Here is a 24089-nt window from a genome sequence, read left to right as displayed (position 1 = left end):
AACACAGAGTTGGTCTGACCACAGAAAAACTGTCCACTGCCCCAGATTTAACCATCACACTTCTTACACTGCCCCAACTAGGCCATAACCAGACAAGAACACAATGTTTCTTCCCTGGGAGCTGTGGGTCTTTTGCAAAATGGATTGGTTGATTGAAGACCACAGTTGTCTTACAAAAATGTATCCTTCTTTTCATCCTTCCTTCAATGTCCACACCTTACCTTAACCATAGTGTGCAATACTGATGCCAAACCCCTTTCTTACCTGTTGCAATGTATCATAACACAATGGGGAAGAAAAACAAGGCACTAACTAAAACAAAAAATTAAAAAGCACACTTCATTTATTTATTAAACATAATGATGGAATAATTATACAACATGAGGCTTAAAATGCCTGTGCTCCAAGTTGCTTGTTACAGAGGACAGGGTGTAGCTTGCCCCTGGGGAGAACAACAACAACAAGTGGGAACAAAGATTAGCAGGGCTACAAGGACAACACAATAAACTGCTTCTTCCAACAAAACCATTTCATACAATATTTTTTCCTTTAGATGATATTCTTTTATGAATCATGATAAATGTAACTGTAATAAAAGCCTTAAAAGCAAAAAAGTGCTTCTAGAGCCCAATATCATTTAATAATGTCTTTGTAGATAAAATAGATGGAGTATCTTGTTGACCATGGGATGTGTTGAGAAGATCCGTTGGTGCGGCAGCACATGTCCCCAAGGCAGCAGCAGCAGCCAGGCCTGCATGAGGCCCATCGGTCAAGTATTGTCAAAGGTGCCCCGCCAAGCACCAAGGCATCGTATATGCAGGTGGCGGCTCAAACACAAAGGATGGAGACAAAGGAAGAAGGGGAGAGATAAGAAAGGAGAATTATCATCTGGCCTTCTGGTGGCATAGTGGGTGTTGTGTGGCACCACCAAAAGGCCAGTAATACATGAAAGTGAGGGGAAAACTGGATTTTTCAGCATGAAATCTGGTGATGGACGTGATATGATATGGATCCTACAATGTCTTTGGCTGCGAAAGATTAAATGCTGTTGGAGTGTTGTCACCATTGTGGGCTGCTAGCTGGAGGCTTGCAGCATAGTATACAAGGTCACTTGGGTGCTGCTCTAAGCACTACACATCCAAGAGCCCAACAAACCTGACCACAGCCACAGAGGAACCTCTGCCGCACAACCTGTCTTCTCTTATCAAGTGCGCTTCATTTCTGTCCAAGATATTTATTACAAGAGGGGCACAAGTCTGGTTTGTCATTTTAACCCATTCATGTAGTGGCCACTTTACAGATTTGATCTGCACCAATACTGAATGTTTTCACTCAGCTGAGGAGGGCCCCTGGACTAAATGAAGTACTATATAAATGACCTCAAGTAACATGAGATGGCATATAAATAATCTTATTCAGCTCTAGGGCCTCTCCTCAGCTGTATAACATCCAATATCAGCCACAATGAAACCTGACATAACCATTGAGCATAAATGGATTGGAAAAAAGTAGAAAAGGAGAAGACAGTAATGCCATGGTGACCAAAAAGTGTTAGTCTGCACCAAATGTTTTTTGAATGGTTGGAAGAGGAGGGGGCACACCGCACTATATGACCTAACGGCACACACACCTCAAGTCCATTCTCTTTACCTTCACGGTGGAGGCAGACCCAACATATTCCTATACTGTAATGCCTGTACTTTGAAAACAAAGGGGGAGAGGAGGTACAAAAAGCTAATGCTACTGAGATACACAAGAAGGAAATGGTACAAGTGCAACCAGACAGACCAAGGCCTTGTCCCCTTGATAAACTTTGTGAAGGACTGGGGGAAGGACCGGGGGGGGCAGGGAGGGAAGCAGGTCATCACGGCAATGGGCTACACCAAGTGCAATTGTATGCACTGATACACATCAACATTATAAAAAACTTTGTGTAAATACATGGTATCTAAATGTACATAAAAGTAGGGCAACTACTACTACAGTACTTGATCATTTTCCATCCCTCTGTAACAGATCTTTTAGCTCATAATATTGAACCACCTTGGCAGTGCTTCTGCACACTACTTCATCAGCAACGTCTCATTCCCAACACATCAATTATATCAGGTGTCTATAGGCTTATGCCATGCCATGGAAATTACATAAAAAAAGCCAAGGCCTTATATTACCCAAGAATCCTGAACAACCTAGCTGATGGTGACATGGGGTCACCAAGAAAACTACCATGCCTGGTTAGTCTCAGCAGTCTTTGACTATTCAAGAACATCATTGTGTGACAGAGCCACAAATGGTTAAACGTGGATGACTGCATATCACTCCAGGCACCATTCTCTATACACCAGCAGAACCAGAACTCCTATGTCTGCCTCTGGTCAAGCAAACACATAAACAACCTTCTAACCCCTGATGCACCAAACTTGACTATGGTCATATATGTAGATACTCCGACATTCACAGCACACAGATGAGTTACTGGTTTTCCATTTTGTTATGTGCCTATGTGTCCGGACCTTACAGGCCTTGGATGTGACTTGTCCACTTATACTGCCCTCAACCACAGTTTCCACACATTACTGTCTTCTTACACTTAAACTAAGCTTTTATCACCATCCGTGTAATGATTAAAAAATAAGTCAACTGTTTCTTTCTTATCAAGTTGTTTTGGGTTATCTATGATCCCATGGGCAAACAATGACTTGACAGTCTGTAGGTCGGGGTCACTCTGCCCTTTGGTTTCTCACTCACTCACTTTGGAATCAAACCTGTGCAGACGACACACAGCAGTGCATGTGTAGGTGCTGCGAATCTGAAAGAACTGCGAAGAGTTTGTCTCACAATGTTTCCTTCTGGTGCAAACTAAACTGCCGTCAGGTACTGGTTGTGATGGAAGTTGCATTGGTGGTGATGGTGGCAGCAAGTGATGTGGGCGGCACTGGTCCTTCCTCTTGGTGGCACAAATACAACAGTGTGCCAATCTTGTGCACACATTGGCCAGGTAATGGGTGTGTAGCTCGGCAGGCAGTTGACACTTCCATACGGAGGGGATGTGGGCATATCTTTCATCCATACAGTCATACTATCACATACTCACTCCCCTAAAGGAGGGGCTGATGCTGAAAAGGAAAACACCATTTAATATTTCCACTTCAAGTTGTGAAACTCTTTTATGAGGAACATAAATGCAATGTTTAAAATAACCTAACCCATGAAAAAAAAAAAAAAAAAAAAAATCACAGTACAATATTGGGGGTATTTCCTGTCATAAATAAAATTAACTGAAATATATATCAAATAGTTTCTCATTATATATATATATATATATATATATATATATTATATATATATATCATATATATTATATATATAATTACATTTTCTCCTTTTTTACTTTCCCTGGTGTAGAATTACCTAAAATAGAAAAATGTAACAAAAATATCTATTCTTGGTTTGCAACATTGGCCTCTTCAATCAAGTGATACTCATAACAAATATTTGTTCTGGCTAAGACCATTTCATCTTTTCAACTGGATTCTCAAATGATCAATACTTCATTTCTTCATTTGATCCAGTCTACCCATTAACAGAGGTAAAATCATCTTCCATTAAACGTAAACAAACCAATAAATAGTATCACTGATTTGAAGGTAATATATATGTATGTATATATATATATATATATATATATATATATATATATATATATATATATATATATATATATATATGAATTTCTTGATTTATGTGATACATTCCTGAAGGGATTATGTAATGTAAAAATCATATACAGTGAACAGTAAAGTTTTACTATTGCTTACTTGATTTTTTTATATCGTGTTATTCTAAATAATCTGTGCAACATGAAAGAATGACTAAGTTTTTTACCTCATGTTATTCCAAAACCTCATATTCTAAACACACATAAATCAAGAAATCCTTGTATGTATTTACCTAGTTGTATTTTGCGGGAAGGGGAGCTATGCTCGTGTTGTCCCGCCTTTGTATCTTGCAGTGTATACACATGTGTGTATGTGTGTGTGTGTGTGTATATATAATATATATATATATATACATATATTAAATATATATACATATATCTAAACAGAAATGTAGTAGCACATTTGTAAATGACACACAGGAAAAACCACAGTCGGAGAAAAAATCTTCGAATAAAGAAGATTCCTATGTTTCGGCTATCAACTGTAGCCCTCTTCAGGTACTTTCCTGAAGAGGGCTACAGTTGATAGCCGAAATATAGGAATCTTCTTTATTCGAAGTTTTTTTTCTCCAACTGTGGGTTTTCCTGTGTCATATATACATATATATACATGTAGTCAAAGGCCACTTTCATTGATCTTAGTAAATTGTAAGTTTCTCCAACTATTTTGTTTACATGTTTGTCTGGTAACATGTCATTTGATATTACTCCTAGGTCTCTTTCTGAGTTTACTTTTTTAACTTCCTTTGTTCCCATTTTGTACTGACTAGATATTCTATTTTACTTTTTCCAAATTCCATTATACTACATTTCTTATTGTTGAAATTCACTTCATTCTTTATACTCCATTTCCAGACTTTGTCCAGGTCTTCTTGAAAAGATTTGCAATCTTCTTCTTTACTTACTCTCTTCAAGATTTGATTCTTTCATCCATGTTGTTTGTATAAACAGTAAACATTATTGGAGCCAACATGAAGCCTTGGTGGGCTCCACTTATCATGTTTACCCAGTTTGAGTTTTTTCTCTGATTACCACTCTCATTTTTCTTCTGTTCAAGAAGTCTTTCATCCATTCCAATAATTTTCCCTGTATTCCACCTATTGCTTCAATTTTTCTTAGTAGCTTTTTGTGTGGTACTTTGTCAAAAGCTTTTTGTAAGTCCAGGAAAGCACAGTGTGCCCAGCCATCTCTTTCTTGTATTATATCTACCAATCTTGAGTAAAAGCATATTAAGTTAGTAGTACATGATCTTCCACTTCTAAATACAAATTGGTTGGGGTTTAGTATTTTGTTCTCTTCCAAGTGTTTAGTCCATTTAGTTTTGATAACTCTATCACATATTCTTGCAATTGTGCTTGTAAGGGATACCGGTCTATAGTTTGTTGGATTTTCTTTATCTCCTCCCTTATACATTGGTACAATATTTGCATTTTTGAAGTGTTGTGGTACTTTTCCTTCTTTGAGTGAGAAGTCAGTTATCTTGTTTATTTTATCTGCGAGTTCATCTATGCATTCTTTTAATATCCAGTTCGCTATTCCGTCTGGCCCATGTGACTTTCTGACATCAAGTTTCTTTACTTGGTCCATCATTTCTTTCTGTGTCACCATTATTTCTTTCATTTTAGGGGATACCTCTTGATGACCATCATCCTACATTTGTGAGCTTTCAACTGTAAATACAGAATTAAAGTGTCTGGTCATTACTTCAGCCATTTCTACATCTTCTGTGTATTCTTTATTTCCTTCATGCAGTTTCACTATTTCATGTTTGTCTTTTAGGTTATCATTTACATATCTGTAAAATAGTCTAGGTTGGTTTTTGCATTTTGCTATTATATCTTTTTCATAGTTTCTTTTTTCCTCTCTGTGTATGCCTACATATTCATTTCTCAGTTTGATGTATGTTTGCCATTTATTCACTTTTTAGTCTCTATTCTATCTTTTCCAAGTTTTGTCCCTTCTATCTTTAGCATCGCTACACTTATTATACCAGCACTTTATGTACACCCTCTTCTGTTTCTGCTTAAGCACATGTTTATCTGTACCCTCCTTATATATTTCTTTAAAAATTTTCCATTTATCTTCCATCTTTGTTTCATTTGCAAATTTTTCCCAACAAACATTTTGAAATTTTTTCTTACTTTTACAAAGTCACTTTTGTTGTACATTAATCTTCTTTCTCTATGTTTCTCGTTTCTTCTCACAACATTTTTTTTCCTTAAGCTCAAACTCTATTAGTATGTGGTCTCTTTTTCCAATTGGTGTCTTATAGTTTATTTCTTCTACAATTTCAGCCTCTGAGGTGAACATCAAGTCTAGTCTCAATGGTTCTTTGTTTTGTCTGTATTTAGTGGGTTTTTTTTGACCCATTGAGTCAATGTGTGATCAATGGTCATATCCAATAGGACCTTGCCCCAGTGTTCCTCTCCACCTCCCATTGTCAATTCTTCCCAATTTATTTCCTTTGCATGAAAGTCACCCATAATTACTATGGTTTCTCCATATTTCAGTGTCTCAGTTAATTCATTCTTTGTGTCTTTAGTAATTTTTAGTGTTCGCTGTCAGACCAAGTCTTAGTTTTTGGGAGCACATATACAACTATGAACTTTCTACTTTTCATACTGCTATTTTCAACTTTGTGATAAATTCCACATTATCCTTTCCTTCTGTTGTCTTTATTACATTTAGGTCCATTCTAGTCAATAGCATGACTCCTCCCCCATTTGTCCATTCTATTTTTCGACCAAAGGTCATATAAACTTTGTCCCACCATACTTGGTTGTATAGGACCTTTTAGTTTTGTCTCAACAATTCCCATTATGTCAGGTTTCTCTATTGACAAATAGTCATTCAATTTTATTCCAGTAACCATACCATCCATGTGTGTATATGCCACTTTTAATTTTTCCTTTTCTCTTTTTTGGTTTATGTTTTCATTTTTCTGATGTACAGTACTATTTTCTCAGCACAAAAAAAAAAAAAGAAAAAAAAAAAAATCAGTCTCCATTCTTTTCCTTGGCTTCACTTCTCAGTGCCCTATCTTTCTCTATTTCCTCTTCATTCATTTCCTTTTTTATCCACACATTTTTGTATTTTTCACTGTTTGCTAGTTTTGCTGCTTTTGATAGTATTTCTTCTGCTATCATTTGAGTTCTTAGTTTGATTTTCATTGGTCTGTAGTTTTTTCTTTTGAGTATGTACTCATCCTATGCACGTCATCGATTTCCTTTTCCAGATTCTGTCCCTTGTCTTGAACTGCTTTTAGTATCTCCTTCATTATTTCTTTCTCATCTTTTTCTCTTTGGTATTTGTATACATTGTGTTTTCCGTTGATACCTTAAACCACAATGCATTTATTTTTGTCCACTGTGTCTTTCACCCAATTTTCCTTTTCTTTGATTATCTTAATCACTGTTTCCTTTGCATTCTCTTCTACCTGCTGCTCTACTATCTATTTGCACAAGAGTTTTTTATTTTCACTTTCCTGTTCCCAAGGATTTTTTATTTTGTTCAGATCTGTCTCTTTGATTTATTCTTCCATCTTTTCAGTTCCTGCTTGTAATTGTTCTTCAACCTCTTTCTTCAGTTCTTCATTTGTATTTCTAACCTTGTTTTCCCTTCTTTTATTTTCTCTTTTTATCACACTCACTTCACTTTTTAGCTCATTTAATTGTCCTAGTATCACTTTGTTAGTTGTGCATAAGATGGATACCTCTAGTTGTAAAGCTTTATGGTCTAATTTTAAATAAATCAAATATTTTGCTAAGTTGTTTATTTCTTGATTCCTTATTGCTCTGCTAATCCTAATATCTCTGTGTCCATAGGTTCCCCTTGCCTCCTAAATCCCACGAATAAATCATCATTGACGTACAACTCCCAATGTGGACTCCAGTCTCCTCTTGGGTGATTCGTTAATCCTTATTTCTTCTTTGTTACTTTCCATTTTGTGCTAAAACTATGATTCCAAGACCTGGATACATACCTTGCCAGTCCCACAAAAACATTTTGTTTTACCCTGAAAATGACAAGGCGTTTGTCCTGTAATAGCAACAAAGTGCTAGTTTGGAGCTCACTGTCGACACCTCCTTCCTCTTCAACTGCTTACGACTGTGTGTGCATTTACCTAGTTGTATTTTACCAGAAGGGGAGCTATGCTAATGATGTCCCGTCTTCATATCTCATTTTATCTAGACTGTTTTTAAATTCATGTATCGTTTTTGCACACACCACATTTTCATCTAACTTGTTCCAAATGTCTATTACCCTGTGAGGGAAGCTGTTCTTTTTCAGGTCTCTTCTATAACTGTCTTTCTTGATTTTCTTTCCGTGTCCTCTTGTATCTCTACTATCCCATTTTATTAGATCCTCTCTATCAATAGCTTCTATGCCTTTCATGATTCTATAAATAGTTATCAAGTCTCCTATCTCTCTTCTTTGCTCTGTCTGTAGCTCAAGTTTTGCTAGTCTCTGCTCATATGATATCTGAGAGTGTTGGTGCCAACTTGGTGAACATGTCATTGCTGCATACTCCAATCTTGGTCTTATCATTGTGACTAGTATTTTCTTCACCGTTTCTTTGTCCAGGTATGTAAATGCCACTTTGATTGTTTTTATCAAATTATAAGTTTCTCAAAAATTTTTATTTATGTTTCTCAGGGGACATATTATTCATGATAATGACTCCCAGGTCCTTCTCATTTTCTACTTTTTTAATTTCTTCCTCTCCCAATTTATATGATCCCACTATTCTTTTTTTGCTTCTTCCAAATTACATTATACTACACTTCTTAATATTGAATTCCATCTCCCACTTCCTACTCCATTCCCATACTTTATTGAGATCACTCTGCAGTGACTCACAATCTTCTACAGTGTTCACTTTTTTCAACAATTTTGCATCATCCGCAAAGAAGCTCATATAACTTTCAATTCCTTTATCCATATCATTATATATAGCAAACATTATTGGGGCCAGAACTGTTCATTTGTGGAGCTCCACTAATCACTTCATACCATTTAGAGTGTTTCTCTCTTAGCACCACTCTCATTTTTCTTTCATGGAAGGAGTCTTCCATCCACTTCAGCAGTTTGCCTTGTATTCCTCCTGCAGTTTCTAATTTCTTTAGCAATTTCTTATGTGGCACCTTATAAAAAGCTTTTTTCAGGTCTAGAAATGCACAATCAGCCCATCCATCTCTTTCTTGTATTACATCATTAAGTTTGTGATACATGATCGTCCTTGTCTAAATCCAAATTGCCTTGGAATTAGTACTTTGTTATTTTCCAAATGCCTTACCCATCTAATTTTGATCATTCTTTCACAAATTTTAGCTATTGTACTTGTAAGAGAGACCGGTCTACGTAGTCACTTTTACTTATTGGTGTCGTATATTCAATCTGGTCCACTATTTCAGGTCCTGATGTGATTATTAGGTCCAGTCTCGATGGTTCTTCCTCATTTCTATACCTAGTATCTCTTGTATCCATTGTGTCATTGTATGTTCTATAATCATATCAAGTAGTACATTTCCCCATAGGTCATCTCCACCCTTCACTGTCATCTTTTCCCAGCAGATTTCATTATGATTAAAGTCACCCATTATAACTATTCTTCCTCCATCTTCCATTATCTTATTTAGTGTTATCCTTGTGTCTTCTAACATATTTTTGTGTTCTCTCTCTTCCCACAAAGCCATATTAGGAGGCACATAATTTACCATAAACTTCCTGCTCTTCCCATCCCTGTCCTCCAATTCCATCATAATCATCTCTATTCTTTCCATATCTGACATTCCTCACATTTATATCCTTCTTAGTCAGGAACATAACTCCACCCCCTTGTTTTACCTGTTTCTAATCCAAAAATTATATGCACCATGTCCTACACTGTTGGGTGGTAGTGGACCTTTCAAGTTTGTCTCTACAATTCCCATTATGTCCAGTTCTTTTTCCTTCAGGTAATCATTCAGTTCATTCAAACCAGTTATTAAGCCATCTATATCTGTGTAGGACACTTTTAATTTTCTGTTACCTCCATCCTGTTTTCTGTTTCCCTTCTGTTCTTCTCTGCTATGAACCATTTCCTCACTTTCATATTCACTACTCTCCAATAGAATTTCTCTTTGACTATGTTCTATTCTCGTTTTTTTCCTTAGCTTCCATTCTTTTTGCTTTCTCATCCTCTTCTTTATTCATCTCTCTTTTTATCCATACCTGTTTATACTGATCACTTTTTGCTAGTTTCCCTGTTTTTGCTAAGATATTCTCTGCTGTCATTTGTGACCTGAATTTAACCTTAATTGGTCTGGTCTTACCTGCATTGTATTTCCCTAGTCTATATATTTCTTCAATTTCTTTCCCTGTTTCTTTTTCATCCTCTTGAACTACTTCTAATATCTTCTCCTTTACTCTTGTAGTCCTATTTGGATTATGCTTCTCTTCCATCCCTAATATAATTATACATTTCTTTTTATCTGCTATGTCTCTTACTATATTCTCCTTCTCCCTCATCATTTTAATAACTGTGTCCTTAGATTATTCTTTCATCTGTTGGTTTACTATTTCTCTAAATTGAATTTTGTTGTTCTCTTGGACTTTTCTCCAACCCTGTACCTCTTTTACTATACTCTTTATTTTCTTTATCATTCTTCTTTAATTCCTCATTCTCATCCTTTACTTCTTTAACTGTCTTTTTAATTCTTCTATTTCTTTATTTAAGTTTTGGTTCTCCTTCTTTGGTTCTTCTGATTTATTAACTCTTTGTGTAATCCATGTAAGTTGACTGAACCTAACCTCCCACTGTGCATTCATTTTCTCTAGCTTTTCCTCTAGACTTGCCAATCGGGGGAGGCTATCTCCCCCCCTCATTAAATCCATGGAAATAATTATCTTCACCTTCCATTGCACTGCTCTTATCTATATTTCTAATTTTTACATTTTTACTAATCTCTTCAATTTCACCTCTATCGTCTGTGTATCTTTTGTTGACATTCCTTCTGACTTCTGGGGCCCGTTCCTTCCTTTCGTCATTTCCTTCCATTTTCCTCAGTAATCCCTCCCCTTCTCCTTTTTCTTGAACTTCCCACTACACCACAAGCCTTCCCCTTCCTTACTAATACAATACAGGTACTCCCCTCGTTGAGATCCACAAAATTTGAATTTTTTTCCTGGAGTTCCAAACTTTGCTGTCACTTTGACTGTCGTGTGTATTTACCTAGTTGTATTTACCTAATTGTATCTTACGGGAAGGGGAGCTATGCTCGTGGGGTCCCGTCTTCATATCTCATTTTATCTAAACTATTTTTAAATTCATGTATTGTTTTTGCACACACCACTTTCTCATCTAACTTGTTCCAACTGTTTATTACTCTGTGAGGAAAGCTGTTCTTTTTCAAGTCTCTTCTATAGCTGTCTTTTTTTATTTTCTTTCCGTGTCCTCTTGTATTTCTGTTATCCCATTTTATCAGATTCTCTCTATCAGTAATTTCTATGCCTTTCATGATTCTGTAAATTGCTATCAAATCTCCTCTCTCTCTTCTTTGCTCTAGTGTCTGTAGTTCAAGTTTTTCTAGTCTCTCTTCATATGATAGTTTTGAGAGCGTTGGTGCCAGTTTTGTAATTGCTCTTTGTATTCTTTCAAGTTTTTTTATACATTTTTTTGTACTTGGTGACCATATCACTGCTGCATATTCCAATCTTGGTCTTATCAGGGTGATTAGGATTTTCTTCACCATTTCTTCATCCAGGTATGTAAATGCAACTTTGATTGTTCTTATTAAATTATAATTTTCTCCAAAAATCTTATTTATATGTTTCTCAGGTGACATATTATTCATAACAATGACTCCCAGGTCCTTCTCATTTTCTACTTTTTTTATTCCTTCTTCTCCCAATTTATATGCTCCTGTTATTCTGTTTTTGCTTTTTCCAAATTCCATTATACTACACTTTTTTGTATTGAACTCCATCTCCCACTTCCTACTCCATTCCTGTACTATATTTAGATCTCTCTGTAGTGTGTGTGTCTGTGTGTGTGTGTGTGCATATATGGAAAATAAAAACTGCAATAACATGTGGCAATTGGATGACAATACTAATTACCAATATATGAACATTTGTAGAAATGATAAATTCGATGCAAGCAAGCTAAACACCATTATACCCACATACCTTACACTATACAGCCGAGTTCTCTTGCCGTTTGTTGCCTGAAACATATGGAGCACATGAGCAAGCCAACTAACATGTGATTTCAGCAGTGCCCACCATTTGCATTGCTTGGAAAGCTGACATCATTATTTTGCAAAAAAAGCCCAACACTCAAAAGACAGGATTATGCAATGGCCACCACATTATCACTAACCACCAAAGCCACACTTATCAGTCTCTGTTCACTTACAATTACATACATATACCAAAGGGTTTTTCCCCTTACAAGGGAGGGAGCCAAAGTCAAAGACATAAATCCACCCCCACCCATTTCATCCTCACATAAACCATTCCCATTCACCACCCCTCCCTCTTTTCTTGGCTCCTCCTGGATGATGGGTCATCCCTGCATCTCACCCACTGCCCTGGGTCAGAAGCAATATAGCAAGACACAGCATATCCACAGCAAGGCCAATTCATTTATTTGGCAACCTGCCCTCTCCTTCCCCTCGTACAGAAAAACTGAAGACAGGGAGAAATCCCTTCGGGCTGCATGAAAATATCATTTACACATACTCCCTCAACCCCCCATCACCCACCCACTCCCTTCCATGCATCACAGCATCATCCATACACAACCATTCTCCATTTACCACTATCTTTTGTCTTCTCCCTTCATTCCTCAACAGACATTCCTCTTTCCCAATGCCCCTTTTACCCATCCATCCATCTCATCCTTAGTCATCCCCATATGTTTACTCCTACCTCCGCCTTCCACACCTCTTTTACTAATCTTTTTTCATCCATTCTTTCCATGTGTCCAAACCATCCCAATACTCTTTCATCAACCCTATCTCTCTACTCTCTTTCCACCCCTGCTCTCCTACTCACCTAGTTTCTCTATCAAGCCTAGTAACCCTACCACACTTCTCAGGCATTTCATCTCAAACACATCCTCTTCCTCTCTTATGCTCCATGTTTCTGCCGCATACAGTGCTGTCAGCACAATTACACCTTCATACAATCTCCTCTTAGCATCCACTCACAAATGTCTAATTCTCATTACACTTTTTAATCCTCCAAGGCATTTACTTGCTTCTCTCAATCTGCATTCTACCTCCACCTCCACTCCCTTTCCTGCCAAATTCGCACCCAAGTATTTAAAGCTATCCATTTCCTCCAGTCTCTCTTCCAATTAGCCACCATATTCTCCCCCTATACATCTCATCACCTTACTTTTACCCACATTTATCTTCAACTTCCTTCTTTCACACACCTTCCCATACTCCATCACTAACTTCCTTAATCCCTCCTCTGATCCTGATACAAGTGCATAGAAAGGTAGTTGCAGTGAGAAGAGCTAAGAAAATGATAGTGATGAATGAGGAAAATGGAGAAATAAGGAAAGATGAGGTAGGTAGGACACCTGGGTTGGATAAGTGTCATGTGGAGTATCTAAAAAAGGGAGGTACAGTGATGGTGGACTGGCTGGTGAGGTTGTTTAATGTTTATTTAAGAGAGGGTAGAGTGCCAGAAGACTTGAGGGAAAAGGGGACAAGTGTGAGTGTAGTAGTTTCAGAGGGATCAATTTTGTTGAGTGTAGTTGGGAAGGCTTATGGGAGGGTTTTGATTGAGAGGATTAGGAGAGGAAGAGGGAGTAATTGGTGAGGAACAGTGGGGCTTTAAGACAGGTAGGGGTTGTGTGGGTCAGATTTTTGTAGTATGGCAGATGTGTAAGAAAGCTTTATGAAAAAGTAAGGATATTTTTGGGCCTTTATGGATTTGGAAAAGGCTTATGACTGTCAGAGGTTTTTACAAGAGTATTAGAGCCTGTGTTAGAATTAGAAATGGAGAAATTGAGTAGTTTGAGGTAAAGGTGGGACTCTGCCTGGGATGTGTTATGTCATCTTGGCTGTTCAATTTATACATAGATGGGGTGGTGCGAGAGGTAAACTCATGGGTAATGGGCCTAGGATTGGGAATGGTTAAAGAAAATGGAGAAAAATGGGAGATAAGCCAGTTATTTGCTGACGGCAATTTATAAATTATATACAGTGAGTCCTCCTTATACGGTAATTCTTTATCCGGTAAATTCACAGTTACGGTATTTGGTAATTACTACCCTCGATTCTATTTACAGTAAGAAAAATTCATAGATACGGTATCCGCTAGATATTTTGAAGAGGAAAGAGTAGGGAGAAGGTACGTCTGCCATATCCTATTATTACATGTCATAATGGGTTTGGTATGCAGTAATTTAAATTTGCAGTAAGGTTTTCAAGAACGCATATGTACTTTATAATGAAGACTTACTGTAATGAATTTTTTCCCTACCATCTTGGCCTGACTTTAATAAGTTACCCTATGCCAGAACTTCTCCATAGTTTATAGAAAAAAGACATATGACAACAAAACTAAGGCACCCTGAGACATTAATATATGAAAACCAGATTTCTGCAAATAAAAGCATTTATTTCTATAACCCCTTTCATTGATTAGTGTGTAACTTTTCTGACCAACAATTTCATTCAGTTGAAAGATGTATCTTGGCATGTAAAGAGGAGGAGAGTGAGTGTATTTACCTAGTTATCTTGTGGGAAGGGGAGCTACACTAGTGAGGTCCCGTCTCTGTATCTCACCATATCTAATATGCTCTTAAATTCTTTTGTTTTGCACACACTAATGTTTCACCTAGTATGTTCCATACATCCACCACTCAGTGGGGGAAAGCTGTTCTTTTTCAGGTCTCTTTTATAACTGTCCTTTATGAGCTTCTTTCCATGTCCTATTGTGTTTCTCTTATCCCAATTTAGTATGTCTTCTCTATCAAGGACTTCTATACCTCTCATAATTCTGTAGATAGCCGACAAGTCACCTCTTTCCTTTGTTCCAGAGTTGGTAATACTAGTTTTGACAATCTGTCTTCTTGTGACAGTTTTGATAGTGTTGGGGCCATCTTTGTAGTTGCTCTCTGGATTCTCTCAATTTTCCTTATATTCTTTTTAGTACTGGGTGAGCAGTGTTGCTGTGTACTCTAATTTTGGCCTTATCAGTGTGACTAGTATTTTATTTACCATTTCTTCATCCAAATAAGTAGAAGCCACTTTTAATGATCTTAGCAAGTTGTAGGTTTTGCTGACAACTTTTTTTATACATTTGTCAGGGGACATATCCTTTGTGATAATTACTCCCAGGTCTTTTTCAGATCACAATTTTTTTTTTTACTTCTTTTCCACCAATTTTATATTGTCCTGACATCTTTTTTTTATACTTTTTCCAAATTCCATTATGCTACTTTTCTTAATGTTGAAGTCCACTTCCCACTTCTGACTCCATTCCCAAACCCTGTTCAGATCTCTCTGCAGTGAGTCACAGTCCATTTCAGTACTCATTTTCTTTAACATTTTTGCATTATCTACAAAGAAGCTCATGTAATATTCCACACAAATGCAAACTGGGAAAAATTCCTAAAGGAATGGAAGAGAAACTGACTATACTAAAAGAAATTTACAATGAGGGAGTGAACAAATATGTACCACAACAAAAGCAAGAAAGAGTATACATAAAGAACTGGTACAACAAAAATGTAGTAAAACTAAGGATAAAAGAGACAAAGCTTGGCAAAAATGGAAAAAGACAAAACAATTAGCAAATGGCATACATCAAACTAAGAAACGATAATGTAAAAATACGCAGCGATGAAAAGAGAAACTATGAAAGAGAAATAATAGAAAAATGCAAGGAACAACCTAAACTATTTTACAGATATATGAATGGTAAACTAAAAAACTAACAAGAAATAGAAAAGCTGCGCCAGGGAAATTATGAATATACAGAAGAACAAGAAATGGCAGAAATTATGAGCAATCATTTCAAATCGGTATTCACAATTGAGAACTCACCTAACTGTGAGGGAATAGAGAGACAGAAATCCCCCCCCCAATGAAGGAAATAACTGTAACACAGAAGGAAATCAGCAACCAAATAAAAAATCTTGATGTCAGAAAATCGCATGGTCCGGATGGAATTGCAAACTGGATACTAAAAGAATGCATAGAGGAGTTAATAGTTAAAATATACAATATAATCAAATGCTCGCTCAAAGAAGGAAAGGTACCAATATATAAAAGAGGAAACAAGGAAAATCCAACCAACTACAGACTGGTCTTCCTAACAAATATGTGAAAAAGTTATCAAAAGTAGATGGATTAAACATCTGGAAGAAAAAACTATACTGAATCCAAATCAATTTGGATTTAGACAAGGAAGATCATGTACAACAAACCTGATCTGCTTCTGTTCAAGACTAATAGAAATAATACAAGAGAGGGATGGATGGACAGACTGTGCCTATCTAGACCTACAAAAAAGCATTTGATAAGGTACCACACAAGAAATTAATAAGAAAAAAAAGAATCAATAGGTGGCATTGGAGGAAAATTATTGGAATGGATGAAAGACTTCCTGACTGGGAGAAAAATGAGGGTAGTAATTAGAGATAAATACTCAAATTGGGAAGAAATGATAACTGGTGTTCCACAAGGTTTGGTGCTGGCTCCAATCATGTTTGCCATATATATAAACGACATGGATGAAGGAGTAGAGTGTTATATGAATTTCTTCACAGATGATGCAAAAATACTAAAGAAAGTAAGAACAGTGGAGGATTGTGAATCATTACAGTCAGACCTGGACAAAATCTGGAAATGGACTCAAAAGTGGGAAGTAAACTTCAATATCAAGAAATGCAGTATAATGGAGTTTGGAAAAACTAAAAACAGAACATAGAAAAATTATAAAATTGGTGAAGAAGAAATAAAAAAAGTGCACTCGGAAAGAGACCTTGAAGTAATAATCAGCAAAGACATGACACCGACAAACATATCAACAAAATAGTCGGAGAAACCTTCAACCTATTAAGGTCAATGAAAGTGGCATTTGACTCGTTTGAATGAAGACATTATTTAAAAAATATTAGTTACATTAATAAGACCAAAACTGGAATATGCAGCAACACTATGGACACCCAGTACTAAAAAGAATATAAAGAAATTAGAGAGAATACAGAGAGCAATGACAAAGTTGTTACCAGCTCTTTCCAAATTAACATACAAAGATTATCCAAATTGGAATTACCAGCAGATCATCAATATGTGGTGGGATGGGGCATTATCAAGAAGCAGAATTTTGAAGGGCATTTCTTTTTGAGGTAGTATTCCCTGGCTGCTGGAATAAAGCAGTTGGTAAACCAATCCTCAAACAAAGCTTGAGTCATCTATGTGTTGCTGTATGCCCAATAAAACACTGGCAACAAGTACTTGTTTACATTCTTTAAAGCACATGGGTTCTGGGCACAATAAATGAAAAATGGCTTCAGATTATGCCCTGCAATATTTCCGACTAAAATCAATGTCACTTGATCCTTGTATGCCTTGAATCTGGGCATACTTTTAGCCTCTTTGTGAAGATACATTCTCTCTGGCATCTTCTTCCAGAAAAATCCTGTCTCATCTATGTTGAAGATTTGTTCCTTCCCAACCTGAACTTTTCTCTGAGGACTACTCTCATTTTTCTACCATGCAGGAAATCCTCCATCCTGTTTAGTGGGTAACCTTGTATCCCTCCTCTGTTTTCCAATGTTTTAAATAATTTTTTGTGTCACTTTGTCAAAGGATTTTTGTAAGTCTAAGAAAGCACAATCAGCCCATCCATCCCTTTCTTGTATTTCTGTGTGTGTATTTACCTAGTTGAATTCTACAGGTAGGGGAGCTATGCTCACGGTGACCCGTCTTTGTATCTCACAACATCAAGTTTGTTTTTACATTCTTGCATGGTGTTTGCATTTGTTCCAGAGCTGTTTTTTTTTTTCAGACCTCTTCTATAACTGTCCTTTTGAGTTTCTTTTCATGTCCCCTTGTTTTTCTCCTATCCCAATTCAAAAAGTCTTCTCTATCAAGGAATCCTATGCCTTTCATAATTCTGTAAATGGAATACAGATTACCTCTTTCTCTCTTTTGTTCAAGGGTTGGTAGTTCCAGTTTTGACAATCATTGCTCATATGTCAGTTTTTAAAGTGTTGGGGTCATCTTTGTCACTCTCTTTGGATTCTATTTTCCTTATATTCTTTTTTTGTACTGGGTGTCCATAGTGTTGCTGCATACTCCAATCTTCGTCTTATCAGTGTGACTAATATTTTCTTTACCATTTCCTCATCCAAGTAATTAAAAGCCACTTTTATTGACCTTAACAAATTGTAGGTTTCTCTATTTTGTTTATCTGCTTGTCTTGGAGCATGTCTTTAGTGATAATTACTCCAAGGTCCTTTTCAGGACCAACTTTCTTTACTTCCGTTGCACCAACTTTATATTGTCCTGATATATATATATTTTTTTTTCCCTCCAAACTCCATTACACTACATTTCTTAATGTTGAAGTCTGCTTCCCAATTCTGACTCCATTGCCAGACCTTGTTCAGATCTCTCTGTAATGATTCACAATCTTTTTCCGTACCTACTTTTTTCAGTAGTTTTGTGTCCTCTGCAAAGAACTTCATGTAACATTCTACACCTTCATCCATGTCTTTTACATATATAGCAAACATTACCAGAGCCAGTACTGCACCCTGTAGGACTCCACTTATCATTTCTTCCCAAGTAGAGTTTTTATCTCTGAGCACCACAGTGTAGCATGTTAAACATAGGGCTACACAACCCCGAAAATAGATACAACTTAGATAACACGTTTTTAGAAAAATCTGAGTGTGAGAGGGACTTAGGAGTTTTGGTGAGTCCAGACCTTAAAACCAGGAAGCAGTGCATTAGTGCCAGAAATAAAGCTAACAGCGCATTAGGCTTCATTGCTAGGATGGTAACGAATAGAAGTGCAGAGGTAATTATTAAACTCTATCTAGCGATAGTTAGACCCATCCTTGACTATGCGGTACAGTTTTGGTCTCTGTCCTACAAAATGGACATAAAGTCACTAGAATCAGTACAGAGAAGAATGACCAAAATGATACATGGACTTGGAAATTTGCCTTACGAAGAGTGGCTTAGGCACCTAAACTTACACTCTCTGGAAAGACGCAGAGTGCGGGGTGATCTAATAGAAGTATTCAAGTGGATCAAAGGCTATAACAAGGGTGAAGCAAACAAGGTCATCATAATAAAACAACAGGGCAGGACTTGCAGTAATGGGTATAAACTGGACAAATTTAGATTTAAGAAGAAAATAGGCAAGAATTGGTTTACTAATAGGGTGGTCGATGAATGGAATAAACTTAGTAACCATGTAGTAAGCGCTGAAACTATCAGTTGTTTTAAAAAACGATTAGACAACTTTATGGATGGGGATGACAGGTGGTGATGGATACGGAGCTGCCTAGTGTAGGCCTTATGGTCTCTTGCAGTCTCCTTTATTCTTATGTTCTTATGCAAGAAATCTTCCATCCATTGCAATAGTTTTCCTTGTATACCTCCTATTCCTTTGAGTTTTCTTAATAATTTCTTGTGTGGTACTTTATCAAACACCTTTTGTAAGTCCAAGAAAGCAGTCTGCCCATCTGTCACTTTCTTGCATTATATCTATTAACCTTGAATAGGAAGAGATCAAATTTGTGGCACATGATCTTACCTGTCTAAATCTAAACTGTCTTGGATTTAGTATATTGTTCTCCAGATGTTTAGTCCATCTACTTTTGATAACTTTCTCACAAATTTTGGGTATTGTACTTGTAAGGAGACTGGTCTATAGTTTGTTGGATCTTCCTTGTTTCTCCCTTTATATATTGGCACAATATTGGCATTTTTCCAGTCTCCCAGTACCTTTTCTTCTTTGAGTGAGCATCCTATTATCTTGTATATTTTGTCCATTAGTTCATCTATACATGTAGTATCCAGTTTGCAATTCTGTCCAGGCCATGTGATTTTCTGACATCAAGGTTCATTATTTGGTCCCTCATTTCTTTTTGTGTCACAGTTATTTCTCTCATTCATGGGGATCTTTCTCCCCTTCATCCCAATTGTGTATTTTTTCTTTAGTGAACATAGATTTGAAATGTTTGTTCATAATTTCAGCCATTTCTATTTCCTCTGTGTATTCCATGTTTCCTTGATGTAGTTTTACTATTTTCTATTTATTTTTTACTTTTCCATTCACATATCTATAGAATAGTTTATGTTAATCTTTACATTTGTCTATTATGTCTTTTTCATAGTTTCTTTTTCCTTCCCTTCGTATTTTCACATATCTTTTAGTTTGATATATATTTGCCTCTTTCCAGGTTTTTATCTTTTTTCCCTCTATTCCAAGCTTTCTTTTGTATCTTTTGCCTCACCACACTTTTTGTTATACCAGCATTTAACATACACCTTTCCCTGTTTTTGTTTTGTTACATATCTATCCACTCCTTCATTACAGATTTCTTTTCAAATGTTTCTCTTCCACCTGTATTTCTTCATAATAGAATTTTTCCCAACTCACTTTTTGAAAGAACTTTCTAAGTTCCCCAAAGTCCATTTTGCTATATATCAGTCTTCCCTTTCTGTGGTTCTCGTTTTTTCCCATGTATATTTACTCTTTTAGTCAAGCTCAAGTAGTATGTGATCACTCTTCCTAATTGGTGTCTTACAGGGTCTAACAGATAAATCCGTACAAACTTTGAAGAGGTTTTAAGCACTTAAAAAGTAACATATGGCAATTCTGATTGTTTCCAAATACTTCCATTTGTCTAATAATTTAGCCAGTTGTATACTAGCACCGGTGCAATAAACATTAAGCAATGGAACAAGCCAAACGTTCAGCCATAAGCGAACTTCGTCGCGCGGGTCACACTCCTAGCGCCATAATAAGGATGCTAAAATACTCCAGACAAACTGTTTACGATGTTTGTAAACGTTTTGATGAGACCGGCAAAGACCAACGAGCTGCTCACAAGCCCAGAAGGGGCAGAATTCTAACACCTCGCTTTTAGCTGGTCTCAAGAGAAGTGTCAATGCAAATCCAGCCTTACTATTATCGGCATTGGCAAAGAAGAGAGGTGTCAGCACAATGACAATTCACAGAGCATTAAAGAAATTGGGATTAACCTCATTCTCACAAGTAAAAAGACATCTTTTGACACGAAAAATGAAAGAAATCCGCTTGACCAGGTGCCAAAAGCTGTTCAACTGGATGAAGTCGAATGGCTCAGTCATCAAGTTTTTTTCCGACGAGAAGATTTTCATGGTTGATGCGACTTTCAATAAGCGGAATGATCGCTGGATAGCCTCCTCATCCTCAGAGGTTCAACACAAGACAACGACGAAGAAACCAGCAAGTGTCATGGTGCTCTGTGTGGTGTCAACTGAGGGGGACGTCTTCACTCACTTCTTCAACAACAAGGAGAAAGTCAATGCCGTTGTCTATTGCAAGGTTCTAGAAGAGAAAATAATACCCTGGATGAAAGATAAGGCTAGTGACAACCAGTTTGTCTTCCAACAAGACTCGGCTCCAGCCCACACAGCGAAGAGGACCACCAACCTTCTCGAAGGGTCAAATGTGCAGTTCTGGAACAAAGAGTTGTGGCCCTCAAATTCGCCAGACCTAAACCCTTTAGATTATTATTTTTGGGCGCGAATTGAGGCCAAGGCATGTGACAAGCCACACGGAAGTATAACAACCCTGAAGACAGACATCAAGAAGGCTGTGGGTTCATTATCAAAGTCTGAGATCATCAACGCTGTATCCAAGTTTCGTAAACACGTTGAAAGCGTCATAACAGCTGAAGGTGGTTACATTGAATGAAATCATTGTTCTTATTGCCTTTTCTAAATATACTGAAAATTTCATAACTCTCTGTTTATTATAACCCGAGATATTAATCTTAAAACATGTGATAAGAAGTTGTACGGATTTATCTGTTAGACCCTGTATATTCAATTCTATCTACAATTTTAGGCTCTGATGTTATTTCTATATCTGGTATTTTCTTTTATCCATTGAGTCGTTGTCCATTCAATGGTCATGTCCAGTAATATGTTTCTTCAAAGATCCTCTCCACCCTTCACTGTCATCTCCTCCCAACATATTTCTTTAGAGCTAAAATCACCCATAATTACTGGATTTCCTCCTTCCAGCATTTCATCTAATGTATGCCTTGTGTCTTCCAACACTTTGGAATGGTCACTCTTTCCAAGAATGTGTTTTCATTGGCATATAGATCACCAATTTTCTACATTTCATGTCACTATTTTCAACTCTTATCATGATCAATTCCACATTATTTTCTCCTGTTATCTTTGTCACATTTAAGCCCTTTTTAGTCAAAAACATGACTCCTCCACCCTGTTTGTCCTCTCTATTTTTCATCCAGTGATTGTATAAACCTTGTCCAACACTATTTGGTGGTAGTGGACCTTTAGATTTCATCTCCACAATTCCCATTATATCTGATTTTTCTTCCACCAGATAATCATTTAATTTATCTAATCCTAAAATCAGGCCATCTATGTTGGTACAAGTTACTTTTAATTTTTTTCTTTTCCACCTCAATTTCTATTTCATGCATTTCCTTTCCTTTGATATACCATTTTCTCAGCCTCAAGTCCAGCACTCTCTCTCTCTCTCTAGAAAAAAAAAAAAAAAAATTGGTCTCCGTTCTTTTCTCTCTCTTTTTCATTAACTTCATTTCTTAGTGTCTTTTCTCTCTCTTTTTTCCTTATCGTTCATTTCCTATCCATATACTTTTGTAGTTTCCACTTTTTGCCAACTTTGCTGTTTTTGCTAATACTTCTTCCACTACCATTTGTGACCTTAGTTTAATTTTTAGAAGTAATTTTTTTTTTTCCTTTTTTAATATTGTCCCATTCTATGCACTCCTATTTCCTTTTCTATTTCTTGTCCCTCATCTTGTACTTTCAGTATTTCTTTTGCTATTTCTTTCTCCTCTTTTTCTCTTAAGTACCTAACTATATTGTGTTTTTCCTTTATACATATACCACAATGCACTTTTTTTGTCTACTGTGTCCTTGAACAAATTTCCTTTCTCTTTGATTACTTTAATAATTGTTTCCTTTCTTTCCCATATACTGTGTATTTACCTAGTTGTATATACCTAGTTGTATTTTGCGGGAAGGGGAGCTATACTCGTGGTGTCCCGCCTTTGTATCTCGCAGTGTCTAGTTTGCTCTTAAACTCATGAATGTTTTTTGCGCATGCAATTTCCTTGTCCAGTTTGTTCCAAGTGTCCACCACTCTATGTGGAAAATGGTTTTTCTTCAGATCTCTTCTGTAGCTATGCTTTTTGATTTTCTTTCCATGTCTTATTGTGCTTCTCTTGTCCTAAGTTTAACAAGTCCTTTCTATTGAGTATTTCTGTGCCTTTCATGATTCTGTCGATGGTCAGTAGGTCACCTCTCTCTCTTCTTTGCTCCAGAGTTGGTAACTCCAGTTTAGCCAATCTCTCCTCATATGACAAGTTCACAAGTGCAGGTGCCATTTTTGTTGCTGCTCTCTGGATTCTTTCTATTTTATTTATATTCTATTTGGTACTGTGTACATGCATGCATATTTACCTAAATGTAATATACAGTGGGGGGGGAGGAGCAGTTTTGATGTTGATATTACATTAATACGTCTTCCTGTTGAATAAGATTTCTGGCAATACAGAGAATAATAATTATTGGTGCCTAGAATTTCTATCTATATAACAAGGGGTTCTCCCTTGTAAGGGAGATAGCCAAGTCAAAGGCACACACCCACTCCCATCCACCACCCTTTTGTTCCCTCTCATCTTAGCTCCTCATGGATGAAGGGTCATCCCTGTCTCCTGCCCATTGCCCAGGTCAAAAGCAATGGAGCAAGACAGAGCACATCAACAGCAAGGCCACTTCATTTAATTGGCAACAAACCCCACCTCCATCCCCTCATGAGAAGCCTTGAATTTCAGACTGGAAATCTGCCTTCCCATACCATGCCCTCCATAGGCCTCTAGATAGAAACATTGGACTGATATATATGTTGTATTAGTGTGGGACTGTTTCTATGATATTAGCATAGGTATTGGTACATGTATTTCATTTGTGATAACCAGTACCTTTACCATTGGGGACAATATCGTGTCAAAGAAGTGGAGTCATAGAAGTTACAAAGGAGAGACTTATGGAGAGCAGCACAAAGACAAGTTAAGTGATCAGTATTATTATTATTATTTTTTTTTTTTTTTTTTTTTAATGGAGATTTCTCT

The 24089-nt window shown here is 36.8% G+C and overlaps 1 protein-coding gene across 4 annotated transcripts in view; it reads right to left on the bottom strand.

Moving 5' to 3' along the window:
• Positions 1-325: 325 nt before the first annotated feature.
• Positions 326-24089, bottom strand: part of kuz (zinc-dependent metalloprotease kuz) — a 594360-nt gene continuing 570596 nt past the window's right edge. For 3 of the 4 annotated variants that reach the window (XM_076203724.1, XM_076203723.1, XM_076203721.1), the window contains 2 exons: positions 11888-11925; positions 326-3116 (listed from right to left, as the gene is read on the bottom strand). In XM_076203724.1, the coding sequence (XP_076059839.1) occupies positions 11894-11925 (32 nt within the window). In that variant the 3' untranslated portion in view covers positions 326-3116; positions 11888-11893. The remainder of the gene's footprint in view (positions 3117-11887; positions 11926-24089) is intronic. The other variant, XM_076203722.1, reaches the window with a different exon arrangement.

Source organism: Oratosquilla oratoria, chromosome 20, assembly GCF_046742065.1.
Source record: "Oratosquilla oratoria isolate Oo_2021 chromosome 20, ASM4674206v1, whole genome shotgun sequence".
Taxonomy (NCBI): domain Eukaryota; kingdom Metazoa; phylum Arthropoda; class Malacostraca; order Stomatopoda; family Squillidae; genus Oratosquilla; species Oratosquilla oratoria.
This window is presented reverse-complemented; position numbering and strand designations above follow the sequence as displayed.